At 40.4% G+C, this 23851-nt stretch overlaps 3 protein-coding genes across 7 annotated transcripts; 1 reads left to right on the top strand and 2 right to left on the bottom strand.

Annotated features, from left to right (window-relative positions):
* Positions 1-3043: 3043 nt before the first annotated feature.
* ngb (neuroglobin) lies at positions 3044-7038 on the bottom strand. Of its 2 annotated transcripts, none has more exons than XM_010733899.3 (5): positions 6691-7038; positions 6340-6448; positions 5794-5902; positions 5575-5694; positions 3044-5456 (listed from the first exon to the last, which is right to left on the bottom strand). In XM_010733899.3, the coding sequence occupies exons 2-5, from the start codon at positions 6435-6437 to the stop codon at positions 5304-5306; spliced, it is 480 nt and encodes a 159-aa protein (XP_010732201.2). In that variant the 5' UTR covers positions 6438-6448; positions 6691-7038; the 3' UTR covers positions 3044-5303. The 2 variants fall into 2 exon arrangements, with proteins under 2 accessions (XP_010732201.2, XP_019109174.1); XM_019253629.2 differs by having other exon boundaries at positions 6340-6566.
* A 2136-nt stretch (positions 7039-9174) lies between these two features.
* fam161b (FAM161 centrosomal protein B) lies at positions 9175-15224 on the bottom strand. Of its 3 annotated transcripts, none has more exons than XM_019253959.2 (9): positions 15017-15224; positions 13313-13543; positions 12706-13232; positions 12191-12501; positions 10426-10544; positions 10155-10322; positions 9936-10035; positions 9695-9852; positions 9175-9451 (listed from the first exon to the last, which is right to left on the bottom strand). In XM_019253959.2, exons 1-9 carry the CDS (start codon positions 15205-15207, stop codon positions 9370-9372), a joined length of 1887 nt encoding a protein of 628 aa, XP_019109504.2. In that variant the 5' UTR covers positions 15208-15224; the 3' UTR covers positions 9175-9369. The 3 variants fall into 3 exon arrangements, with proteins under 3 accessions (XP_019109504.2, XP_027130956.1, XP_027130957.1); XM_027275155.1 differs by having other exon boundaries at positions 13313-13530; positions 15017-15168; XM_027275156.1 differs by lacking the exon at positions 15017-15224 and adding an exon at positions 14844-14929.
* Positions 14685-23615, top strand: coq6 (coenzyme Q6 monooxygenase). 2 transcript variants are annotated; one of them, XM_027275157.1, is made up of 12 exons: positions 14685-14864; positions 15781-15915; positions 17226-17284; positions 19113-19239; positions 20425-20555; positions 20635-20742; positions 21042-21104; positions 21206-21313; positions 21936-22138; positions 22315-22430; positions 22780-22946; positions 23473-23601. In XM_027275157.1, exons 1-12 carry the CDS (start codon positions 14828-14830, stop codon positions 23500-23502), a joined length of 1284 nt encoding a protein of 427 aa, XP_027130958.1. In that variant the 5' UTR covers positions 14685-14827; the 3' UTR covers positions 23503-23601. The 2 variants fall into 2 exon arrangements, with proteins under 2 accessions (XP_027130958.1, XP_019108880.1); XM_019253335.2 differs by lacking the exon at positions 14685-14864 and adding an exon at positions 15278-15514 and having other exon boundaries at positions 23473-23615.
* Positions 23616-23851: the final 236 nt, after the last annotated feature.

A 23851-nucleotide genomic window follows, 5' to 3' on the forward strand; every position in this document is an offset into this window, starting at 1 on the left:
TGACATTTCCCCGGTCACCCGTGGCAACTGCTGAGAGCATGCTTCTCAGTGAAAGGTGAATTCCTCTGGGTGCGTGGCCCACCGCTCGCCTTTCTCCTGCCCAGATGCTTAGAATAGAAAATGCCTCAAACATATTGTCATTCCCATATGGGCTAGTTTAATCATGCAAATATAGCTTAATAAGAAAGATGGTGTTGTTTAGTATTTACATAATACTGTGGCTCAAAGTAGTGGTAATTTTGTTAACAATTTAGAACTTTTTATCTCCTACTTGTTATGGAATTTTCTGTTCTTAGGTTACACAAGGTCACGTGTGGGCCTTGAGGTCCTCGGCAGTATTAGTTGTTTGGCTTTGACTAGGTGCCAGTTTATCTCAATACTGTGGTGGCCACGGTCGAAGAGGCCTGTTGTTGCCTTCCTAGACATAATAGAAAGCTTGCCATTGATGTTCCAATCTGCGTAAACAGACATCTGTGTCTCCAGACTAGAATATGCTGACAATAACACCTGCATGAATAAAAACATTCCCTTTGGCTATAGTATTTGGGGTGTGATCTTTGGGTTTAAAGTCGATCCACCAGGATGAGTTGGGCAGAATGTGAGACCGACTCAGGCACTTCTGATGAACTTTGAGAGTGTCTCTAATTCTCCTTGGCCAAGCGTCAATAAATAATACAGCATAAGACATCAGAGGCTCCTGAACACTTTCTTCCTTCCTGACCTCACCATTGACCTTTGACTTCAGCAATTTCTCCACAATAATTACTCTTTCAAACTTATATAAGAAAGTTAATCTTTCACTTTAAAAATATCAGTTGACAATATAAGTCTACTACTAATGATCGATTACTAGTCAAGTTTTAAATTTCAGACTCACATTTTTTTGAAAACTGTTGAAGGCTTTGTGTCAGCATCGCCTTAAAGGATGAGATTGAAACGTCCTTGACCTTTTGAAACAAAAGCTAATCTCACCGTTTAGCAGCTGTTTGTGACCTTTCGAACATATCACATAATCTTTTTGAACTTTCAGTCTGAGCCTTGTGCTGAGATTGTTTTGTCAACTTGGTGTAATCACACCATTAAACCTTTTGGATTAATTTATTAAATCAAAGTGTCTCAGGTATGAATTGCCTTCCTCATTACAGCCAGACAAAAGGTCAAGAACAGTTATGCAGCACACCAGGTGATTGAGGACTGGTTGCAGTTGCTACCTCAGTTGCTTTAAAACCTTAGTTATATTTTTAAAATAGCAAGACCATTGATCAGTTATCACTGGATGTAATTAGGTGCCCTGTGTAACACACACACACACTCACAAATAGCGTTAATTGAACTGATGTTTTGACCTCTATTAAAGGATAAGGCTGTAAACATTCAGAAATATGTCAGAAAAACACATTAAAAACCAAACCCAGCAACAAACTAAACCTAACCAACCGAGCATTGTGTAGCTAAAGTAAATGTGCCGTAAATACTTTCTAACACATTTGGAAAGCAGCATGTTGCTGTAGCATAGCAGCAGCAACTCCAGTCCTCCATCTGTGCCTACACAAGATGTGTTCAGGCACAGTATTGAGTGTAGGTCATCTGCAGTCTGTATCCTCATCACTGTAGTTACACATGTAAAACAGAAGAAAATAGACTTCAAATGCAGAAATATGCTTTGGTTTGCATTTCTGGGCGTACGGAGCAAATAAAACAAGATGTGTTATGCAGCCTTAAAATAGAAGAACATTTGTTCTGACACCTGAAAAACGTGGTTTAAGACCTCCTGTGTCGACAAGTTGAAACACAACAAATGTGTATTAATCCGCAGCTGAAAATAGGCCCAAACAAACATACTATTTAGCACATTTTGCTAGGAAATACAGTGTCCCACCTTCTTTAAATTAAACTATGTATTTGTGACAGTAGTAACCAGTGGTTTTGAGCCACAGGCAGGATAGGGAATAAAGGAAGTACTGAAAGACAGACAAACGCATTGTTGACAATTAGAAAACATATGAATAACACCAGCCTTACTCTTTAACTGGTTTTACCTAATGTTAAAAGCAACTGTGTTGCAGTTGCTGACAAACAGCTCATCCGCACGGTTGTGATTGTTGCTTGGCAGGCTTGTGTAGCAGACTCAAACCTTATTAGCCTGAGCATGCACTGTGCACTCCTCGCTGCTCTCCACAGTATGATTTAGGATGAGTGAGTGAGTGATTGAGCAATGCTCATGCTTTCCTTCTTCATAGAAAATAAATGCACGGACACACACACACACAACTCTGGACCATCACTTAACAGTTGCCATGACAACGTTCAATACCCCTCCATTCCAAAACACATTGCAGACTTTCTAAAAATAATGTGTGTTGTCTTTTCTCGCAGACTCCTCTCCAGACGACAGCCTTCAGATCAAATCCTCGTACACTACAAGGTAAGATGTAGAAGTATAGGAAGTGATTAATGAATTACCACAAGGGAAATAAACACTTACTGTATTTTAGTAGGCAGCTTAATGATTTTTATTTTTATTTTTTTGCGGTCTAACCATTGCTGGGTGACCTGAGAGATGGACGGGGTCAGAGTCTCTCCATGAAGTCCAGTGGCTAGACAGCTCTGGCTAAATGTTGTTCTGTAGGCTAAAGCGAGACGTGGAGCATGGAGCCAACATAAATACAGCAGACTCTCTGTGGGACGGAGAGAGTGAGGATAATGTTGGGACTGCAGAGAGACAGATTAAGGCCATGTCAGCCACTGCTCCAACAGCAGAACAGACAGCCAACTCATGGATGTGACTTTTACAATGATACAACCAAATTGTATATCTGGAGAAGAAATGAGCCCTGTGTATTCGGATAACACATCCACTTCTCTCTCGTTACTATGGCTTCACCTATAGGACACACACACAAACTGATTTTCAAGCAGAAAAACAGGCAAATAATTTATCAGAATTTTACTTGTTTTGGAGGAAAAAAAACAAAGAGATTGGCAAATTTGTAAAATAATCTATAAACAATCTCAGTGTGACACTGAGATGTGCTGCTGCATGAGTAAGTGGGCTGATGTGCCTGAAGTCGCCCTCATCTCTGTAGCCAAGAGCGATGAGCCATTCAGCGCTTGGATCTTATGTAACACTTGGGGATGGGCTGTCAGTGGGAAGGAAATCAAGCATCGTGTGATTGATTTCAAACGCAGACCATTGTGTCGTAACCATCATCAGTCTGTGACAAACAATCTGCGAGCGAGAGGAAAACACACTGACCTCGTTTAGCAGTAAAATATCCACAGAAGATCACTTTATTTAATCTCAAGTAAGCACACAACATTTTTTTGTCTTTTGAAAGTGTAGGATGGAGTCCAGTTTACAAAGAGTGCGTACTTGCATTAACTCCAATAATAATAATAATAATAATAATAATGATAATAATGTGCGTTTTTGGTTGAAGGATAACTAGGTGAAGTCATCGCTGTTAAGTAGCAGCTGATAATGATGAGGTAGACAGTGACACACACCCAATATGTACAGAGCTGGATGTTACAGTAACCGTATAACATGCCAGTTGTCAGTCATGCCGGCTAAAAAGACCTAATGTTAGGTAAAACAGGGACATGGAAAACAACAACCTGCATAGGGCTGTGTACTGATACTAAGAAAAGAATCACTACAAATACACCACCTACACAGTCAGTTAAGAAACAATACACCTGTGAGCTGGAAAATACAGACTGAACATACTATACAGCGATAAAATAGTTCAATAGAAAACTCTGCTTTTATAATTTTCTGTAAGGATTGCACATTTAGAAGTTAATAATATTTCTATTTCTTTGATTAAATGAAGGGTATACTGTACAGTACATCACATTTGGAAAAAGAAAAAATCTATGCTCTTTAACTACACATACATTTCAGAATATAAAAATAAACTTTAGAAATGTAAACTCAGGCTAAAGCGATAATAACCACATCAGCAGCTTGGATTTACAGTTGTATGGTGTTATTATCTAATACTTGGCGCACTGTTGCTAAGTTACTTGGCATTATATGACCATGAATGTAAATAACAGCCGAGGATGATACATACAGCGTTATGGCAGCAATAATAACAACACACATATATTGGACGGTCTCAGCACACAGTATGTCTGTATTATTTGTTTCGTGTTGATAAATTAAAAAGGAAATCAATAAAGTTGTTGTTTCATAACCCATACAAATATTCACTTCCATGTAGAAGCTCTGTGCTGGAGAAACACAGGCCACTGTGCTTATCTTCACCTCTAAAGATGAGGTAATACTACGTTTGTAGCCACAACAACACAGTTAATAAGCATTACTGAGATAAGCGACTACAGTACAACAAAACTACTTTACACTAACAATGACTGGAAATATTATTCCTTGATAGCCAAGGAATAAAGATGTTAAAATTCCTCCAAGATGTCCTTTAACTTTCAAACTTTAATAAGGTCACATAACAGTCTATTAGTTTAGAGTTTAACAGTCAGCTGAAGCCTATTGAAATACTCACAACCTCTACTGAGGAGAGCATCACACACAATGTCGAGTAAGGTGCACATGGACGCCTTAACAGTCACAGATCTCTGGAGAAAGCTATCAGAGAGTATAACAGTTCTTGTCAGTATCTACTGAGTGTATTTTTTTAACAGTTGTTTTGCTTATCATCAGTAGGTTAAATGTTAGATAACAAAGTCATATACAAAAAGAGGTGTAATGATAATATCGACAGGAAACACAGTAATGATTAAGGTGATAGGATTTCCTTTTGTAAAATCACATTGCTTTGTCCCAAAACTTTTAACATGTTTTGTAAAGTATCACTGTGTGTCCAGTTAGATAAAGAGCTGCCCATGCTGGCCACAGTAACCATCACAGTTTGAGTAGTGTGTGATGCCTAAATATAATATCTAGTGTTTCACAATTGTGCAACTCTTTTAAGATACACCACAAAGACCACTACAGTCACTGTTATCATTTGAGTAGATATATCAAAGCCGTTATATACAAAGAGACTCAACAGTTGTTGCTTTTTCTCAGTGTCAGGCGCTCAGATGAATTTAAGCAGGCTGGCTCCGATCCTCACAGCTGTACAGCAGCATTGCCTGGTAGCTAAACATCCACAGCAAAGAAAACAAACTCTGCGATTGGTCGGTCCAATTGTAAAGTGTAACCACACCATACATTTGCTACGCTATGCGACCTCACTCACAGAGCAAATGTACAGAATTCCATGGCAACCACGTTGAGTGATTTGACAGCATCTGCTCAGCAGCTCCCGCTGTGCGCCTCAGTCAGCTTTGTCCTCACCGTTCTTGGCCCACCCTCGGCTCATGGCTGCTACCACGATGCTGTACATGTTGAGCCAGGCTTGACGCAGCGGCGCCGTGTAGGCCTGGCCCAGACTGCACTGCAGCATGTAGAGAAGGGACTCACCCACCATCTGAAGAAGTCCAAAACAAACAAGAACACGAACACAAAGAGGGGAAAAAAAAAACATTTTTTTTCTCAGCTCATTCAAATAGCTTTTTCAGAGTCGTACTATGAAATGTTGATCCTACAGCAAATGACTGGGTGTTGACTCCAACTGCCTGATGCTTCCTCCCGAGGTTGAGCAGAAAGTCCTCTAAGGAGTGAAGGTCATCCAGGTGGCTGACTGCTGCATCGATCACAAGCATTACCTGGGATCACATGCAAATACATAATACAGAGAGTGTTCAAGACTGCGCACAAGTACAAACGGTATACTTGTAGTGGTTACGGTGGTGAACAGAACTCACCTTGGTGACATGTTCCAGGAACTCGGGGCTGGAGAGGCAGTCTTGTGTGGAGCCACAGTTTGGACTGTAGTGGAAAAGACTGAGTAGCGCAGGGTCCAGCTCAAACAGTCTACCACAGACAAATACCACACTGTTCTATAGGTGTATACACACGGCATGGGTTGCCAAACATCCACACAGACACAAAATCAATCTGTAAATCATACATCTACAAATCTCTCCGGCTAGTCTCTGATTTAGCGGCAGCTGTCTCAAAGTAAATTGTGGATTATTGCAGTCTGTCGCCAAGCAACAAGTCAAGCTTCCGGTCTCTGCGTGGTGAAAATGTGCAGCGAAGGATCTAGCCTGAGTCCTTCTCCACACCTGATACGTATTCTAACACCACAGCTATTAAGTAACACCACAGAAAAACAGCAACATCCTGTTACTTTTAGTTATATTAGAATTCATGTCAATAACAGGAGAACTTTTTCCTCATTTTCTTCTCTCACAAGTCACTTTTCTGTCTAATTCCATTTGAATCATGCTGATTGTGTACAACATTACCTGGAAAACATGATGACACCATGAGGAACTTTGTTCTTGCCCAGGCTCTCCCAGCTGCCTCGTATCAGCTCCTTGTCTTTCCCTGAAAGCTTCTCCATCCTCCCTCAGGCTGTAAACACGAGACAAGTTCTTCTAGGGGGGGAAACACACAACTCCTCTACAGGACAAGAAGTCTTAGTTTGAGGAAAGCCATAACATTCGAGTTAATCCACAGACCAAACTTCCACCTGGAAAACAAAGCGGAGCATCAAGTGTAACACAGCTGATTTCCTAGGAATGTTTCACATAAAGATGGGGACACGGCTGCAGGAGATATGATTCTCAGGCTAGAGACGCACAAACATACTGTACCTTCTTGAGGTCAGTCTTCTCTCTGAACTTCTTCTGGTGTAGCCGTGCTGAGGGGTTTGTGTGTGAGAGTGTTTTTGTGTGTGTGTGTGTGTGTGGTGTGTGTGCAGGCAGCAGCCTTGCCTGACACTCTGGTGCACTTGCTCTCTCGTTCCCCGGCCCACGGTGCAGTCAGGGAGACAAGTTGTGCCACGCTCTTATCTGTCACACTGGCTGCTATCTCTCTCCCCTTCCCGTTTGCCTCTTGATATGCTCTCTCTCCAGCACTGGGGATATTATTCATGCCACTGAAGGAGAAAAAGAGGGATCTCTCTCTTCTGCTCCAGAGAGGCTGCAGCGAGCCACAGCTCCTCCTGCAGGTGAACCAAGGACTAAAATAAACGGAGACTATACATGCAAACACAGCATAAACTGCACTTAACAAAAATACATGGCCTTTGCACTTTTACGTTATAATTTCGAGAATTTAAATAAACAAGAAATTAAGATGAACAACAAAATAACCAGAAATCACAGCATAAGCATTTCATACAATGCAATTGCTGTTTTGGAGCAGGTAAAAGGCTCAGTAAGAACAGGTTTAAACCCAAAAGCATAACTCTGAGATCAGCTGGTAAAGTTCACTTGAAGTTGAAAACAAGCAAAAGTCAAAACCCAGCTAGCAGGAAAGATGAGGCAAACTTATCTAATAGTGGTTCAGGCAGACAGAGTGCTCACAACAAGCAAAACTCAGGCAGGCAGAGAATGAATGGAGTTGGGCCTGGATATATGCTACTGGGCCAATGGGGAAGTGGTGAATGATGAAAACACAGGGGTTACTGCAGGGAAGGTGGGAGAGGAAGGATCTGAAACAACAAGAGAGTTAGCACACGGAAGAGAAAAAAGGCAGACAAGGAAAATGTGAGACTGCGAATTGGCTGACATTGTGACAGTGAAGTCCATTTGAGGCCTATATCGTCTATTCTAGGGTGTGTCCTCAACTGCCTACATTTGCAACCCATGCATTTACAGAATTAAATGTGTGGGAATTTTTATATCGTTCAGCGGCTGGAATAATAAAAGACCTGAACGCACCACCTTGGCGAAATTATATTGTTCATCTGCTAAGCAGAGCCACTCCTCAAACAGCGTGATCATAACATTCGGTGGCCAAGTGCACAGCCTCTCATTAATCTAAATGAGATGTGTTTGTTCCTTTTCTCAGCTTCCACACGCATTCGAGGCACTACAGTTTGTTTAAAGAGATGTCACAGGCGTTTGGCTCCCTCACGGTTCTCACTCAGATGTTATCTAACAGGTTGCGAGAGAATGGGTTTTGTTTTCAGCTGTGCACAGGGGGAATCAGAGGTGCACAGCGCTCTCCTGAGGGACTACGAGGCAGAGCGGGGAGGGATACACGGTTCCCATGACAACCTGACTGGATGGAGCCCTTGAAGCTTTGTCATGTGATGTTTGAGATGTCAAGGAAGGGACTGTGTGATTATTTATTATTATTTTCTATAAGTACTATGCAACAACATTTTGGCTTTTCTACTTTTCTTATCTTTTTATTTATGCAAAGTTAATAATACGTTTATTTTAATAATCAGACAATTGAATAATGTTAGTGACCTTGTACATGTGCACAGCAGACTAGCAGCTCATATTTGTGTTGTAACTGTATGCAACATATGCACATATTTGCATTCAATACATTTACTTTAAAATAATTTTTAACAAAGTCTTGAACTCGTGCAAACATGCGTTCAATAGCTTTAAGGCACAGTGGCCTACAGAATTTGCACTTTTTGCTCGCCTCAGTGATTACATTTGGATTATGATTATAAATGTACTCAGACATTCCCACATGGCTCGTAAAAATGACCTCTTGAATTCTTGGAAGTCAGCTGTCTAAGCACAAGCGGAGGTCGGTATACAAGCATATTTGATGTGGGTCTATGGGCTTGGAGCAGACCACTGAATTGGTCTCTGTGAACTGTTTATTTAGGTGGCAGTGTGGCTGTAGAAACAACTAGGAACTTTAACCCAACCATCTTTCTCAACCCGAGACAGGCCCATGTCGGATGCTTGTTGTCCTTACGGGACCTGCCCAATTAAAGAAATACACATTGTTCAATTTTTTTTTCCCAACTTGGAGCAATGACAAAAAAAAAATCTCACTGTAAAAGGAAAACCTTTTTATTCCTTTTAATATTGTAAATGTCTTGTTATAAAGTGAATAAAACACAAATAAATGTGAAATGGCTTTTTCTCATTTTGTTTTTGAACTGTTTATTCTGGTAGCTAAGTGTTCATCACCCACTAAATGTTCATATCTCTGAGGAAACCCAAAAATAGCTTTTATATTTTCAGTGAACGTATTGGCAGTTTTTCTATATATATATATCTATATATATAATATATATATATGTATATGTGTGTGTTTAACTCAAAGCACATAAAATATTAATAACTTATAAAGATATACAGTTGTATAAATCTTTGTTTTATTTCATTTGTAATCTCCAACATTTGTGATTGTAAAGTTCAGATGTTTTGTAATTTCATAATTTATAGTTGCACATCTTAAACTATCAAACGCTTGGTGTGGATAGTAAGCAGTGACATGAATCATTTTTGAGGACAGTGTTGTTTTCTAGTGGAGAGGCCACAAAAAACTTTGTGCCGCCTGAACCTTTTTGATCATGGCATTTCTTCCCGTTTGGACTTCACGCTCTTCTCTTCCACATCTTCAATTTTCTCCCCGTCGTCTACATTTTCTTCCCTAAATCAGACATGTTGGGTTAGAAAATGGCTATATTGTAATTATATCGAACTTTTACTTGGCTACAGTATTTGTCTTTTCTTCACTAAAGACTGCAGGGCAAGCTCAAAAAATTATGTAATGTAATATGACCAAACCACATGAAGTCCTTGGCTCTCCAGCAACAGTGCTATTCATAAATTTACCGGACGCAGTGGTATTGCATAATGGATGAAAAAAGCCAAAAAAATTCGCTCTGCATACCTGCTATCAATTTCATTCTTGTCTGTATCGTCCTCTGATATGGATGATGTTGACGTTTTTTCAGCTGCTTCTCCATTTTCTTGAACAAATTGCTCCTTTAAGCCGGCTTTCTTCAGCTTGTTCCTGTATATCTGCTCTGCGTGAGCCTTTGCATTTTTCTGCCAGTAAAAACTCAAAGTTAGCTGGAGGGGCATGTCATTTACACTCTGATGTAATCTCCTCAGTTTACTATGTCACTTACCTGTTTCACCTGTTCGAACAAATAAGGGCGTTCACTGACTCGTGCCTTCATATCCCGTAACTCTCTCATGTACTCTCTCATCCTTTGTTGGTCAGCCGCCCTTCATGAAAGAGAAGATTATGGTTTGAGGTACTGTGGCAGGCGTGTGTGGTTGTTGTGATGTGAGTTACAAAGGTTACAAAACTGGAGAATGAACGACCTCACTTGACCAGCGCTCACCGATGGTGCTGTAGTTTTTCATTATGCACTTCTTTCAAGCTGCTGTGTGGGTCCAGCAACTTTGCATGAAGCGCGACTGTCTTCTTCATGGCCTGGGATCTCATTTGGTGCTTCCTCAACCAGTCTGCGCTTTCTTGATTCTTGCTATCTCTCATCTCCATTGACTTTCTGTGAAGGTAAAACATATTCGGTATGTCAGGGGATTAAACTTGTTAGTGTGTAAAAACTATGGAAAGAAAAATCTAAAAATCTAAAGTTTCAAAGTAATTACCTGATGGCCATGCAGCGCTTCCTCACAGCATCCGTGATGTATGTGGGCAGTGTGTCTGTAGACAGTGATGTTAAGGCCCCAAGTGATTTACTCCGACTGAGATGACTTATTTTTGGTTCCTGTAGATGAGTACAAAAATCAGATTTGAATCAACTTTGTAATTTAAATAATATAAATACACAAAAAACACTATATGGTGCAATAATAACACCAGCAAAGTATATCAGTATGTAAAGTGAGGACTTTATATAGACAAATCATTGCAGTGAGTTATGATGGATATAAAGGGTTTTCTGTCAGATGATACAGCATTGAATGATTTACAGTAGCAGAACTAGTTAATCAATTTGTAGGGGAAAAAAATCTTTATTCAATGTGATCAAAGACAAATGAAAAGAATTATAAAATCTAAAAGTAAACTGTGTGGAAAATGTTTTTGCTATTACTAGATATATGTTTAGTAATAATGGATTGCTTTCTTTCTTTCTAAAATCACATTTTCAGTTTTTTACTATGGGAATAAACAGTACGACACACTACCTACACCGAGATTCACAGAAAAAGGACAAAATGACAAAGATGAATTGACACCGATGGCTTTAGGACTACACAATTTGATGTTAATGTTATGTATAAATCTGTATATCTGTAATTACTTATGCAATGTTAATCTACAAATAATGTAAATATGTATTTATAGAAGCTTATTTATGTGCCACATCTTCAACAAAGCTAAACATATCTGTTTATTATAACATATGTCTGACACCGTTGATAAGATAGATTTCTGGTAAATATATAATTTTGGGCAAGATATATGAAAGGAGGACAGGAAGAAACTTTCACTGATCACAAGGATCGTTCTACCACTTTGGATTAGTGTAAATTACTGTTATGAAATATGTGATGAAAAATAAAAAAGACATTTCTGCTTGTACGGGACATGATGAAATATTACATGGTTGTATATCAAGCGCTTCGGGTTTCAGTTCAACATGATAAATTACGAGGTGGAGAAAGTTTGAAATACGAATGGTCATGGGAGGGGAATATTCCCTCAATTCAGAGGGCGCATTGTACATATTTTAAATAGCTTTAGAGTTCCACAACTGAGGAGATTGGTAAGAACGACCTCAAGAAATAACATATATGCATAGAGGAACTTAACCCATACAATAAATCATTTGTCATAAAACAAATTACTCCTGAGGACACAGAACAGAAAGTCAGATGTGACCAGGTCAAAGTCCTTTGTCACATTTTAGGAAATAAACAGTTCCCAATGTTGAGGGACCACAGGAATACAAGATACATGAGTATTATACAGTCTGCAAAAAACTGTAGGGTAAACATCTGTTCATATTAGGCCTGTTATTGTACATTGGTGCAATCATAGTGATACGAACCTTTTTAAATGAACAAGGATTTAGGTAATCAGTACTGTTTGTCATGTGGAACATTACAGGCTTTAAGGAAGGCTAGTGGTTTCCTACCCCCCTTAAAAAAGTGTTGGGTGGATGTGTTTCGAACCACCAATCATGCAGAGAAGTAATGTAAAACTACAACGTGAAACCATCTGGTGCTTTGGAGTCCTGGATGTCTTCTTGTTATGACACTGGCTCTTCAAGACAGGAATTATTCTATACATTTATTTGACAATGTGACAAATAACTGATCTATAATGGCAACTGAATGAATAAAACCCAATGAGAACATTACTTATAGTTAACAAAACAAAAGGTCTGGGGTAAAGTCAACTTTTTACCTTTGAATCTTCAGGGCTCATCCTTGTTCTCCTTGAAGGGAGAGCTGATGTCCTCAAACAGAAGGGCTGACATTTTATCACGTGTTGACTCTGTGTTTTCTTCAGCGCCTCTGTCTGCAGGGCTTTGTGCAACCTGCTGAAATCAGGGACCTGGTGGATGATTTTGGGCTGAAAGCTGGGCCTCTCATCCAGGAATCCCAACTTTTCTTTTCTGGTGCGGTCAGCAGTGCGAAGTTTCGGACCACCAGACACAGCAGGATTCCCACGTGGTGCTGTTGTTTGAGTGGGGACTTGGTTGCAAAGCTCCTGGTCTGCCCAGATTTAGAATTAGGTATAACTCGACAAGCTAAAATTGATCTAAACTGATCAGGCTACATTTTTTTCATTTACTTTGTTTGCTTGTTTTTTCTTTTCTTAAATCCTTGAGTATTTCTTCAAAGATAGAGCAATCTGAGAAGGAAACATCACTCTTACTAGTATACCAGCATCATCCCATCAAAAAAGGGAAAACTCACCTTTCAGCTCAGAATCTGACGAGTCTTTCATCTCTTTGTGAGGAGATTTTCTGACAGTAGCAGTCTTGTTTTTCTGATCATGTGACACTTGTTTTAGCATGGCTATCAGCTTCTCTCTTTTCGCCTTTTCCCTCTCCTGGAAGGTGAATGGTTTTTGAACGGAGAGCAAAAAGTCCCTCCTCTGCTCAAGCCCATGCTTCCTCTCCTTCTCTTTCAGCTCCATCATCTCCTGATAGAGGGGTTGAATGACATGGCTGGGGACTGGGAGAGCACTGAACTTCTTTTGACACTCAGCCTCAGCCTTCTCTTCTTTGATCATCTGTGTTGTTTTAGACAAAGCTAACCGCTCACACTGTTGAGTCTTTGTAGGAGTCAGCGTGGAAGTCTTGACTGGACATTGCTTTTGGTTTGTTGGAGATAGCCAGGCTGGAGAAGATGAGTTACTCTTAGACTTTGACTGTCGGGGATTGTGCAAAGTGTTTGAGGCCAGAGCAGGCGTGGAGGTAGATCTTCTTATTCCTACATTTCTGAAAAAACAGTAAGGATCTTAAAAAAAAAAACATATCATAATTATGACAAAATAAAGAAGACATTTGTGGAAACCTACCTGGCCTGATCGTTCATCTCATTTTTATCTCCAGACTCTTGTTCTGTTGACAGTAGAGCGTTCTGATGAATCCTCCTCTCCAGCTCTTCTCTTTGTCTCGTCTCTGTCTCCTGCAGCTGCTGCCTGAAGGCCTCCCTCAGGGCCTTTAGCTGCTGCTGGAGCATTAACTCTGATCGGAGACCATCTTTCAGAAAGGTCTCCAGCTTTGACATATCTCTCTGACCCATGAAACTAATGAAAAAAAAGTAAACTTCATCATTTGTCTATCCATGGAATGTAAATTGACAACAATTTTTCAAATCTATTCATTGTTGAAGCATGTTTGTTTGTATACTTGTTTGTGTTTAAGTGTTTATTTGTACAGCTTATAGTGAAGTACAAACTCTGATACTGGCCCTGATTGGGGCTGTTTTCCCCTGCTGTCTCTTTATTGTGCAACACAGTCCCTGTAATACTGTCTTTGTGTTTGTTTGTTTGTTTGTTTTGAACTTGCTTTGTTGGTTTAAAAAGTACATAAATGCTCTGCCAGAGCTTTCAAAAAACCTTTGAACCCTAAACATTACTTACAAAGTTCATATTGACCAATTATTCGACCTCTGTACATTTTCTTAAATTGAATAACAGTTGGAGAACATTTTAAACAAAGTAGAAGTTAAGTCAGTCAATTAACTGAGTAGCTGTTGGGCACTGACAATTAATTCTTCATTTATTTATTAATTAAGCAAAAAATACAAGAATTCTAAAGTTCCAGCTTCTGAAATGTGAATATATGTTGGTTTATTAGTTATAAATGTTTCCTCGTTGGTAAATTAAATATATTTTGCTCCTCTGGCAGAACAAAACAATCAGATCTGTGAAACTATGATTGACAATTTTCACAAATTTCTCGAAAACATCAGTCGATTATTTGAGAAAATAATTCACTTATAATGAAAATAACAGTTAGTTTCAGCTCCCATCTTAAAACATGAGGATAGTTGCTAATTTTATGTCATTATTAGTATATATGAAAGTCTTTACCCCCCATAATAAGGAACATCAACTCACCACCTGTTTAAAATAGTCTTTTCCATCTGATTCAATTGCATGGTCCTATTTTAACCTGTTTTTTTAACTTTGTATTCTTGTAATTTGATATACTTTTATGGTTCTTTTTGTTTGTTTCTTTTATCTGCTGTCTACTCTCATTTATTGTAAGGTGTCCCTGGGTGACAGAAAGGCGCCTTTGAAATAAAATGTATTATTATTATTATTATTATTTGGTATATATATAATATAATAAATATATATATATAGTTGTAAACATCAACAACTCAGCTTCCTGTGTGTTAATGGGTTACCATGACAACCAGACCTCGGCGCTCTCAACACACTTCGCAATGTCGATTAAAGACACGTATTTAGCGTTAGCTATGCTAAAGTTTACATACGTATTTACTTTTTTTTTAAATATATATACTTTTTTACAAACCTACTCTCTATTTTAAATCAACGACATTATTTAAATGTAAAGTGATGATGAGGCGACAACCTGGTAAAAGACGACTTTTAGGTAAGTGTTCAAAGGCGTCGAAGCGTCTCCCAAACAAACTCCTGACGTTATAACTCCACTCAGAGGACACACTCGCAGGTCTTTGGTAAAGCTTATGAGAGTTTGTTGTTTTGAAATGAAGTTAGTATAACAGCTGAGTGTGTAGTACTCACTCTCTCCTCCGTTTCGGCAGCTTTAGCACCGTTTGTGGACAGCAGCAGCAGCGCCACACACACACACACACACACACACACACGTCCTCTGTGATTGGTCGTGAACTCGGAAGTACATCGCTCGGAGCGCTTGTCAACACACAACATGGCTGGATCACAGAGGAGACACGGCTGCTGTTATTAGGACACATTCAAGGGGAAACCTGTTTCTGAGTGTCATACGCTTCAGAGTTTTTGCTTTTTCCTCGTTTAATGCGAGGCGGCTTTATATATGAAGACAGAGTGAAGACAGAAACATGCACAAGATCACAAAGGCGACGCTGGCCTTACACGATCTTGGCCGGTGTCTTATTGCAGAGAGACATTTATCTGCTATAAGAATCATCAGCCGAGGGTTAGTGTGTGCGCAGCATGGGGACGACTCTGGGAAGAATGAGGTTTATGATGTTATTATATCCGGGGGAGGAATGGTTGGCTCTGCAATGGCATGTTCCTTAGGTGAGTAAGCCCTGTAACCCAGCCCTGACTGACATGTTGACATGTGACTACAGCTATTAATGTTAACCAGTCAACTTTAAATGGTATCAGGAGCTGTCTTCATTGATCCAGACCCGTGCCTCTTTATATAAACCAATAGAAACATGTGATAATTACTCTTTTTTTATACCAGAAACAAAACACTCAGCTTCACTGCAGAGTTTGCAGACTCAGTCTTATATATGTGTTGTCATTTTTTCATAGAATATTTTCATTATTTTTGACAGGCATGGATCCCAACTTGGAGGGTAAGAAGATTCTCTTGCTTGAAGCTGGCAACAAGAAAGTGATGGACGAGGTCCCAGACACGTACAGCACCAGGGTCAGCTCCATCAGTCCAGGCTCTGCCACCCTCCTCAGCGGTACAGTATACACAAGTTGACACATTAAAACACCATTATCAAATGGTTTGTAACACACTTCACATGTTCTTGTTGTCGCTCGTGCTAGACTATTAAATGGCTTTCACAGGATAAGCCAGGGATCAGACACTGTCCAGTCATGCTGGCTTAACTTAGGGATCATATCTGACCTTATTTCTTCCTAATGTGATAGGTCACCCAGGAAGTTTCCTGGTGCTACATATTTTATCTTAGTTACACCCAGGATGTTTTTTTACATACCCAAACTTGAAAGTATTTCTCTAAGGATTAGAGATTTCAGCAGCCTGGGAAAGGGTGAGTTTTGGATTTTAAGTCTTAAGTTTTAAGTTATGTGTCCTAAATTCACCGTCTCTGACCATCAGTCCAGACCTGAGCTTTTTGTTATTTCAAGCTTTCATACTGCCTCTATGTGTTGGCACACAACCACTGTTTAACACACGTACTTCTCACTAATGAACCATAAGACAGTTTGCAATAAATTTTTAAAAATCCAGGTTTATTTTCAAGCATTTAGCCAAGCAAAGGACATAACCTAGCAAAGAAAAACAAAGAAAAACAGCACACACAATTTAAAATGTTCACCCACATTCATCAAGATTCAGGTCTTAAAATAACATCAAGAACAGTATTTAGTCAACTAAGCAGTTCAGTGATGAGTACAGACAACAACAATTACAACATCTCCTCAGTAGCTCACACATTCCAGCGCACCATGATAATAATTTAAGTAACTATAATCTTTGTGCAGGTGCCACTGAGAGACAGAGAGAGGCTAAAGCTTTGCTTAAGTTCTCAAATAACCTCCTTCACATTGCTCTCTTGCAGTATTTGTGTACCATTTATTGACTTTGCAGTTTAAACCGCTGTATCTGATCAGAAACTTTATCTGATGTTGGCACTGAAATGTCAATAGAGTATTTGAAAGAAATGCAGTCCTCATTTGCACCTGCACGAAAAGTAAAAGTAGGAACGTGTCTCATACTTATAGGGCACTGTGCCTCATTTACAGTAAGTTTAAAGGCCGTTTAAAATCTAATTGTGTTGTTTCAGATATTTCCCATTGTCACTTAAAGTATTGTATGCTGCTAATGTTATAGCATGTAGCACAAAAGCAAACAACAGTGAGACATGAATGATTTTCAGTACGTTCAGTATAATCTCATCACTTAACACCACAAGTCTGTGTCCTCCTTAAACCTTGTACTGTGTAGAGTATGAGTACAATTATTTTTAATACGCTGGCATACATTGTTGCATTCAATTTTGTAAATGTGTTTATCCACACGCAGGTATTGGAGCATGGGAACAGATCACAAAAATGAGATGCAAACCCTATAAAAAGATGCAGGTATGTTGATCTTTATGTCACTATAATATGTCGCTATAAAAGTTGCTTTTTTAAAAAATCTTTACAACCCAAGGGTACAGTAACTTTTATTGCACTGCTATGTTCAGTCAAATGTTCAGAAAAACACAAATAACTTGAGGCAGTACCAAGCATCTCCCAGAATCCTTGAGTTTTTCTTTATGTCTCCCAGACGGTCTAATTTACAGACATACTGTATGTATTCCTGTCATCCATCAGTCATGGCACCATACAATTTGTGGAGAGAAAAATCTGTGACGCTTAGCCTCTACTCAGTCATTCAGCTTAATGAACAAGCAACACAATATTGTATCATATAATCATGTGTATGGTATGTACAGTAATTGTTCACATTAAAATGGCAAACAGTGGTTTCATGTAACATGCATTTTGTTCATTCCATTGTGCAATTCATGCCCTTTCAGTAGATTTGCAGGATCTGCACCGCAAGGAATGCCCAAAAAGCACAAGGTATATTTAAAAAAGGGGCAGCTCCTGGTACATTCAAAGTTCGGCATGGTTCACTGACCTTACAAGTTTTATTTATTAAAGCCATGTTGTCTATGAAGGGTAAATCATTTTGACATTTTCAAATTGGTACTCGTTCCCTGCATCTTATAATTATGAAGATTCATGTGAACAACGGGGAAAAGATGAAAGATCAGATGAGTGGTTGTTTGCTGCAGAGTGAACCCGCTTTACGGCTGTGGGTGCAGGCTCAGTCCCTCTTGTAAGATGTGGTCAGTGTGTACCAAACACTCGACCGCAGGGTTTCTCTCTGGGCCTAAGATGTCATCATGCAGTGCCTTACAGTGATTATGGTAGTGTACCTCTCCCATTATACCTTCACTCTGCTACCACTGTTTTGGCATGTTTGCTCATTGAATTTCAGTCATATACATCTATAGCCAAAGCACTGGAAAGTATGTGCTGCAGGTCAGCTCTAAATAACATTCTTTCCATGTAATAAAATGCCCTTCCATCTTAAATATCCAGTAAGCATTGAAGGTTTAGATGTGAAACAGAAGGCAAACAGAGTTTTTGTCGTCAAGGCGTAATTTTGCCCACATTCTTCTCCATAAAGTTGCAAGGAAGTGTATTGTTTAAATCTTACACAGAAACTATGTAGCAACTCATTCTACCCGAAAGCTGCATCATTTCACCCCGTATTAAACAAACCCAAAACGATTTTTGGGCTGGTCTCGGTAAATCTTTCTTCCCAACCACTTATCACAAGTTGCAAAGCCACTGCCATTAGTGGTTTTCTGTAGGGTATATCCCCCTACTTTATGGCAAGTTGGAAAAAAGTAGTGCAGCAGCATATTACTGCAGAATGATGGGTTCTGTCGCCATAGTTACAAGCCAGGAGAGAATTAACCTTGTACAAACACTTTTCACCCCCTCACGTTTAACTCAAATGGTGCTTTCAGGGCTGGAATTACAGGAGCCTAAAACTATATCGCACTCTGCCACTTTTGGTTGCGGATAAATATTGACTCACTCTTTATGTTCACAAACATGTCATTTGTTATTTGTGTTTCCAAGAAAATGCTTGTATAAATCCACATCACAAAAATGTCATTTTGGTCCTTCCATTAAGCTGGAGTCAGCTGTCCAGCCAGAAGGGTGTTGGTGATCCTCATCGCTCTGGGTTTCATATATGTAGGCTGTGCCAACCTCCGACAACAACTACACTTTGATGTGTTCGGCTCAATGAAGCTGCACTTCTCTGCCCAGCTATATATAGGGAGAGGGGGATGATTTTAAGGATAGACTTGTAGACCGCAGGCATAATGAGTCTCTCATTTAGGTTTGGGACGCCTGCTCTGATGCCCTGATCACTTTCGATAAGGAGAACCTGCAGGACGAGATGGCGTACATTGTGGAGAACGACATCGTTGTGGCTGCACTCACTAAACAGCTGGACAGTCTGTCCGGTAAGCACAGCATTTATGATTAAAACATGAAGCCCCACACAGTAGCAGTGCTCTGTTCCATCTGCCTAATGGACGCTGAGTCTGGCAGCTAATGCCACCACATTTATTCCATCCCGTCCCCAGGTTGTGTTTATTTGTACTCTTTCCCGGTGACTGTTTTTAAAGACAAGTTAAGTCCTTGGAGCAGTTCGTGCTTTTCCTGCAATTTCAATCAAAACCTCACATTTTGGGAACTGCATTGCCCCGGCACCCTCTGAGGACACGTGAAGTGGTCCAGTGACCTATTTAAAGCTGCCATGTGCTCCCAGGCTTTGCCACCTCTTAAGACACTAAAGCGCTGACAGAGTGTAGTGCTGTACTGCTGTTGACATTAGACCAACTTTTGTGAGGTTCGCAAATAAAACTCAGCTCTGCTACGTGCTTGACAGTTAAAGTGGCATATTTATAAACACTTTTTAAACATTTTGCATGTGTGGTTACAGCACGTTTTGCCCAATGTGCCTTCTATTTGTCCGCCTCTCTCTCTCTATCCTCTCATTTTAGCCATAGTCTTGTTATGCTCAGTGCAGTACATGAGAAGCATGCTCTGCACCAGCTGGTTGTAATGTAACCCTGCTCTCCAATCACTGAAAACCCATATTTGACAGCTGTGTTCGGAAACTAGTAGCCGTTCTGTGGATCGGTCCTACTCCAAGTCGGCATGAGCCAGCGTAGCTCTGGATCTTTTCATGTTTGGGATGTCCAGTTGCTGATATTTTCGGAAGAGAGGCAAAATCTACCAAGCTGGCAGCATGTGCAAAGTGTGGCGTGGTGTTCTTGTAGATAAACATTATTAGTCAGCGCAGTGTAGCTGGCCAAGACCATTTAGAAGACTGTCAAATGTGAACTTCGGTGGCTGCCATGTGCCAGGGCGGAAAACCAGTGGTGATTTATGGGGTGGTTTATAGATCTTCTACTGCTTTGGCTGCAAGCACACCATCCTCTCGTTTTGACGGAAAAAGTAGCAAAGCACTGATTTAGTGTGATGATACATACACGGTACCAAGATTGATCCCTTTGTTGTGTGAGAGTCACACCAGTTGCCTTTTTATTTTAAGAAGCGCTGTTCTTTTTTTTCTTCTTCTTTTCCTTCTTCTTTTATGCTGCCTTTGTAGTCACCAGTTTTATGTCCTTGTTGTGTGTCAGAAAACGTCCAAGTTAAGTACAGGTCCAAGGTGGTGAAGTACACGTGGCCCATGCCCCACCAAGCAGCAGAATCCGTTCCATGGGTCCAGGTCACACTGGCCAACGGAGAGACTATTCAAACCAAGCTGCTGGTCAGTTTGATTCCATCACACAAGCTGTAGCTGTTCATCTGTTGTTGTTGTTATTTCACTGTTCTCATCTGTTTTTCAGATTGGTGCAGATGGACCAAACTCAATGGTGAGGCGGAGTTTGGGGATACCCACAGTCAAGTGGAACTATGACCAATCGGCTGTGGTTGCTGTGCTGCACCTATCGGAGGTGAGTATCACATTCAACATATGTATATTGTACTCTTTACAGTAATGTGTGTATGTATGAATCACTCCCGGCTGATTGTTTTAGTACAAGCATTAAATTGTGTGTATGATACTGAGTCAGTGTTATTATTATGCTAGTAATTTAATGTCGCATCAGAGAACAATGCACCCACACAGAGGTACCCTTTATAATATCTTATTTTTATGTGCGATATATGTAATTAACTTGTATGCCCTACAATACAGTGCCACAATATTTCAGTATGATATTTAATTTAAAATGATTTATGTGTTGGGCAGCCCACGGAGAACAATGTCGCATGGCAAAGGTTCCTCCCAACAGGACCCATTGCGATGTTACCGGTAATACATCTGCATTATTTACTGCAGTATTTTGTCTCTTGCAAAATATTTGTCTGTCGTTCAAGTGTTTAATATCTGCATCTGCGCTCTGTGAACTGCAGCTGTCGGACACAGAAAGCTCGCTGGTGTGGTCAACCAGCCATCGGCTCGCAGAGGAGCTGCTGGAGCTGGATGAGGAGAGCTTTGTGGACGCTATCAACTCTGCCTTCGTAAGTCTTGCTCCAACTTTTAAACTGCTGATGCATATTTCCACGTGTTACAACGAGATGTTGTAATATCTCTGTATTTCGCTGTATGTGGCAGCAGTTCTCCATAGACGTACTTACGCGTCAAGCTGTTTTTAGTGACTCATACAAACAATACTGTCATTGTTTTGCCCTAACTTTACAATACTAATATTTCTCTATCCATTTTTTTTGTTTGAGAAACTCCTTTTTCCCAAGCTGGCTATTTTTACTGGGCCTGCTGATGGACAGGGTCGCCACGGTTGAGTCACGTTTGGTTACAGGCCTGGTTTGCTAATTAAACCTGTGGTCTCCCAGTGTCGACCATTACTGCATGGAATGTTTTTCAAACAGAGCTAATTCAACTGCATAGCCTGGCCGGCATCTTCTTTTAATTAGCCCAGCTCCCGCAGCCCTGCCAAACCAGTTAGTTAGGGAGGGGAAAAAAAAGCACTTTCGCTGGCCTGGAGTTCAGCTTTGCTCCTGTGTCAGCTAATTTCTTTGTCCACTCAAAAGGATAATGTCTGTTTTCTCTCTCTTCAAGCCGTTTTTCATTCTCTTGTGAATATGTCTCTGTCTTCTCGCCTGTCTCTGTGTGCACCAACAGTGGAGTAATGAGAACCAGTCGGAGCTGATTGAGACGGCTGGCTCTGTTTTCCGTGGTGCCCTGTCAGCCATCATGCCGTTTGCAGGTTCACCTCGACAGCTTCCCCCAAGTGTGGCAGGCATCGGCCCGAAGTCCCGGGTTATGTTTCCTCTGGGCATGGGACATGCATCCGAGTACATCAGGCACCGGGTAGCTCTCATTGGGTAAGATAGTCATAATAAAAGTAATGGCCTGCATATACCTTTTTTTTGTGTGTAAAGATACTGATGAAGGCAGCTTTTGAGCTGTTAAATATTCACTGTAAGGGAATTACGCTTGAAGTAGCATACTGTGAGTTGAATGTATTTGACAGAGAGGGGGGATATGTTTGTCTCTGCAGGGATGCAGCCCATCGTGTCCATCCTCTGGCAGGTCAGGGAGTCAACCTGGGCTTTGGGGATGTGGCTTGCCTCACGCAGCTCTTGAGCCAGGCGGCCTTTAACGGGAAGGACCTGGGTCAGTGAGAACTCTAAACAGACGCAAACGCTGCAACCATAGCACAGTGGTTTCTCCCCTAAGCACTTTTCCATAGCCCAAGCTCAAATGCACGCTGTTGATCTGAAATATAAAAAGCATCAGCTTTTCCGGTAACATTCATTTGATGTTTTTTTTCTGTTCATTCTGCCAAGAACTATATGTAAAATGCTTTTCATAAAAATGAAATCCTGTTTTGAGATAATTGTTTATTTTTTCCTCTGTTAAATGTCCTGAGGTTAAAATAGCAGCAGTGTGTTGACTTAATCTAGGAAACATATGACAGACATACAGTCAGTTTTTAACCTCCCGTCTTTGTTTGTTTGTGCAGGAGCAATTCAGCACCTGTTAGAATATGAAACTGAACGCCAGCGACACAATCTGCCCATGATGGCCGCCATCGACCTCATGAAGCGCCTTTATTCAACGAACGTTGCTCCTGTTGTCCTCCTACGCTCCTTCGGGCTGCAGGCCACCAACATGATCCCAACGCTTAAAGTAAACTCTTCTAGCATCTACATCCAAACATATCTTCCTGTGCATCACAGCGAACCTGACCATCACACAGATAATATCAACCACCTGTCAAAGCTAAGCTCCGCCTCCACCCAGACCCCACCCACCGCCCTCTTCTCTGATTACACGGAGCTTTACTTTAGCGGTGTCTATAATTTTCAGGGTTCTGAACCTACTACTATGGCATCTAAGTTTAGCCCCAAATTTAGTGTTACCAAAAGTGTGTGGGTGGGGTGCAGGGCTGGCCCTAGGGCAGCGGACAGCGGTGTTGGCTTGTGTTTTCACACCCCTTTTATTACCGACCACTCATGTGAAATGGCTTTATTCCCTACTAAGTGATTCAGACCAACACAACTATAACTGGTTGTAAAGGCATTTCACCGTGGAGGCTTAAAGTTAAACGTGCCATTTTTTTCCATATTAAATGTTGTGCATGGACCGGTTTTACAGGTCTTGTATAGAGGCCTGCTCACTTGAAACTGAGTTGTTTTCTCTTTTGCCTCTGCAGGAGCAGATCATGGCGTTTGCAAGCAAGTGATGCATCAGTCACGTAGTGGTTGATGGTGAACCTCCAGAGACTCTGAGCTTTAAAAGCTGTAAAAATTGTGAATGTAAAAAAAATAAAATAATAAAGATATATTTTAACTCTTTTATTACTTGTGTGTGTTGTGATGCAAAATAAATCTACATAGAGTGCACACACATAGTGCTTTACATTGTAGCTGTCCCCAGCATGTAATATCAAAAGTCTGGTGATTTTATGTTCTCTGCTCTCCACTGCTTTGCAGATATAGTTTATACACCAATTTCTGAATTATCGTAAATCTTTCAGATAGCACGTCATTCTCCGATGAAGAAATGTCATTCAGACTTTGTTGTCATCACGT

The sequence above is a fragment of the Larimichthys crocea genome, chromosome XXIV (assembly GCF_000972845.2).
Source record: "Larimichthys crocea isolate SSNF chromosome XXIV, L_crocea_2.0, whole genome shotgun sequence".
Classification (NCBI taxonomy): domain Eukaryota; kingdom Metazoa; phylum Chordata; class Actinopteri; family Sciaenidae; genus Larimichthys; species Larimichthys crocea.

Bases quoted from the DNA above. Each gene is read 5' to 3' on its own strand.
- fam161b (XM_019253959.2), bottom strand. From the start codon at position 15,207: ATGTGTCCTAATAACAGCAGCCGTGTCTCCTCTGTGATCCAGCCATGT. The intron at 13,233-13,312 runs GTAGGTTTCCAC...CTGTTTTTTCAG, and splicing joins GAGATGAACGATCAGGCCAG to AAATGTAGGAATAAGAAGAT. The intron at 9,853-9,935 runs GTAAGTGACATA...TTTTACTGGCAG, and splicing joins TGTTCGAACAGGTGAAACAG to AAAAATGCAAAGGCTCACGC.
- ngb (XM_010733899.3), bottom strand. From the start codon at position 6,437: ATGGAGAAGCTTTCAGGGAAAGACAAGGAGCTGATACGAGGCAGCTGG. The intron at 5,903-6,339 runs GTAATGTTGTAC...TGTCTGTGGTAG, and splicing joins GGTGTCATCATGTTTTCCAG to ACTGTTTGAGCTGGACCCTG. The intron at 5,695-5,793 runs GTGAGTTCTGTT...ATGTGATCCCAG, and splicing joins TCCTGGAACATGTCACCAAG to GTAATGCTTGTGATCGATGC.
- coq6 (XM_019253335.2), top strand. From the start codon at position 15,313: ATGCACAAGATCACAAAGGCGACGCTGGCCTTACACGATCTTGGCCGG. The intron at 20,556-20,634 runs GTCAGTTTGATT...TCTGTTTTTCAG, and splicing joins CTATTCAAACCAAGCTGCTG to ATTGGTGCAGATGGACCAAA. The intron at 22,947-23,472 runs GTAAACTCTTCT...TTGCCTCTGCAG, and splicing joins ACATGATCCCAACGCTTAAA to GAGCAGATCATGGCGTTTGC.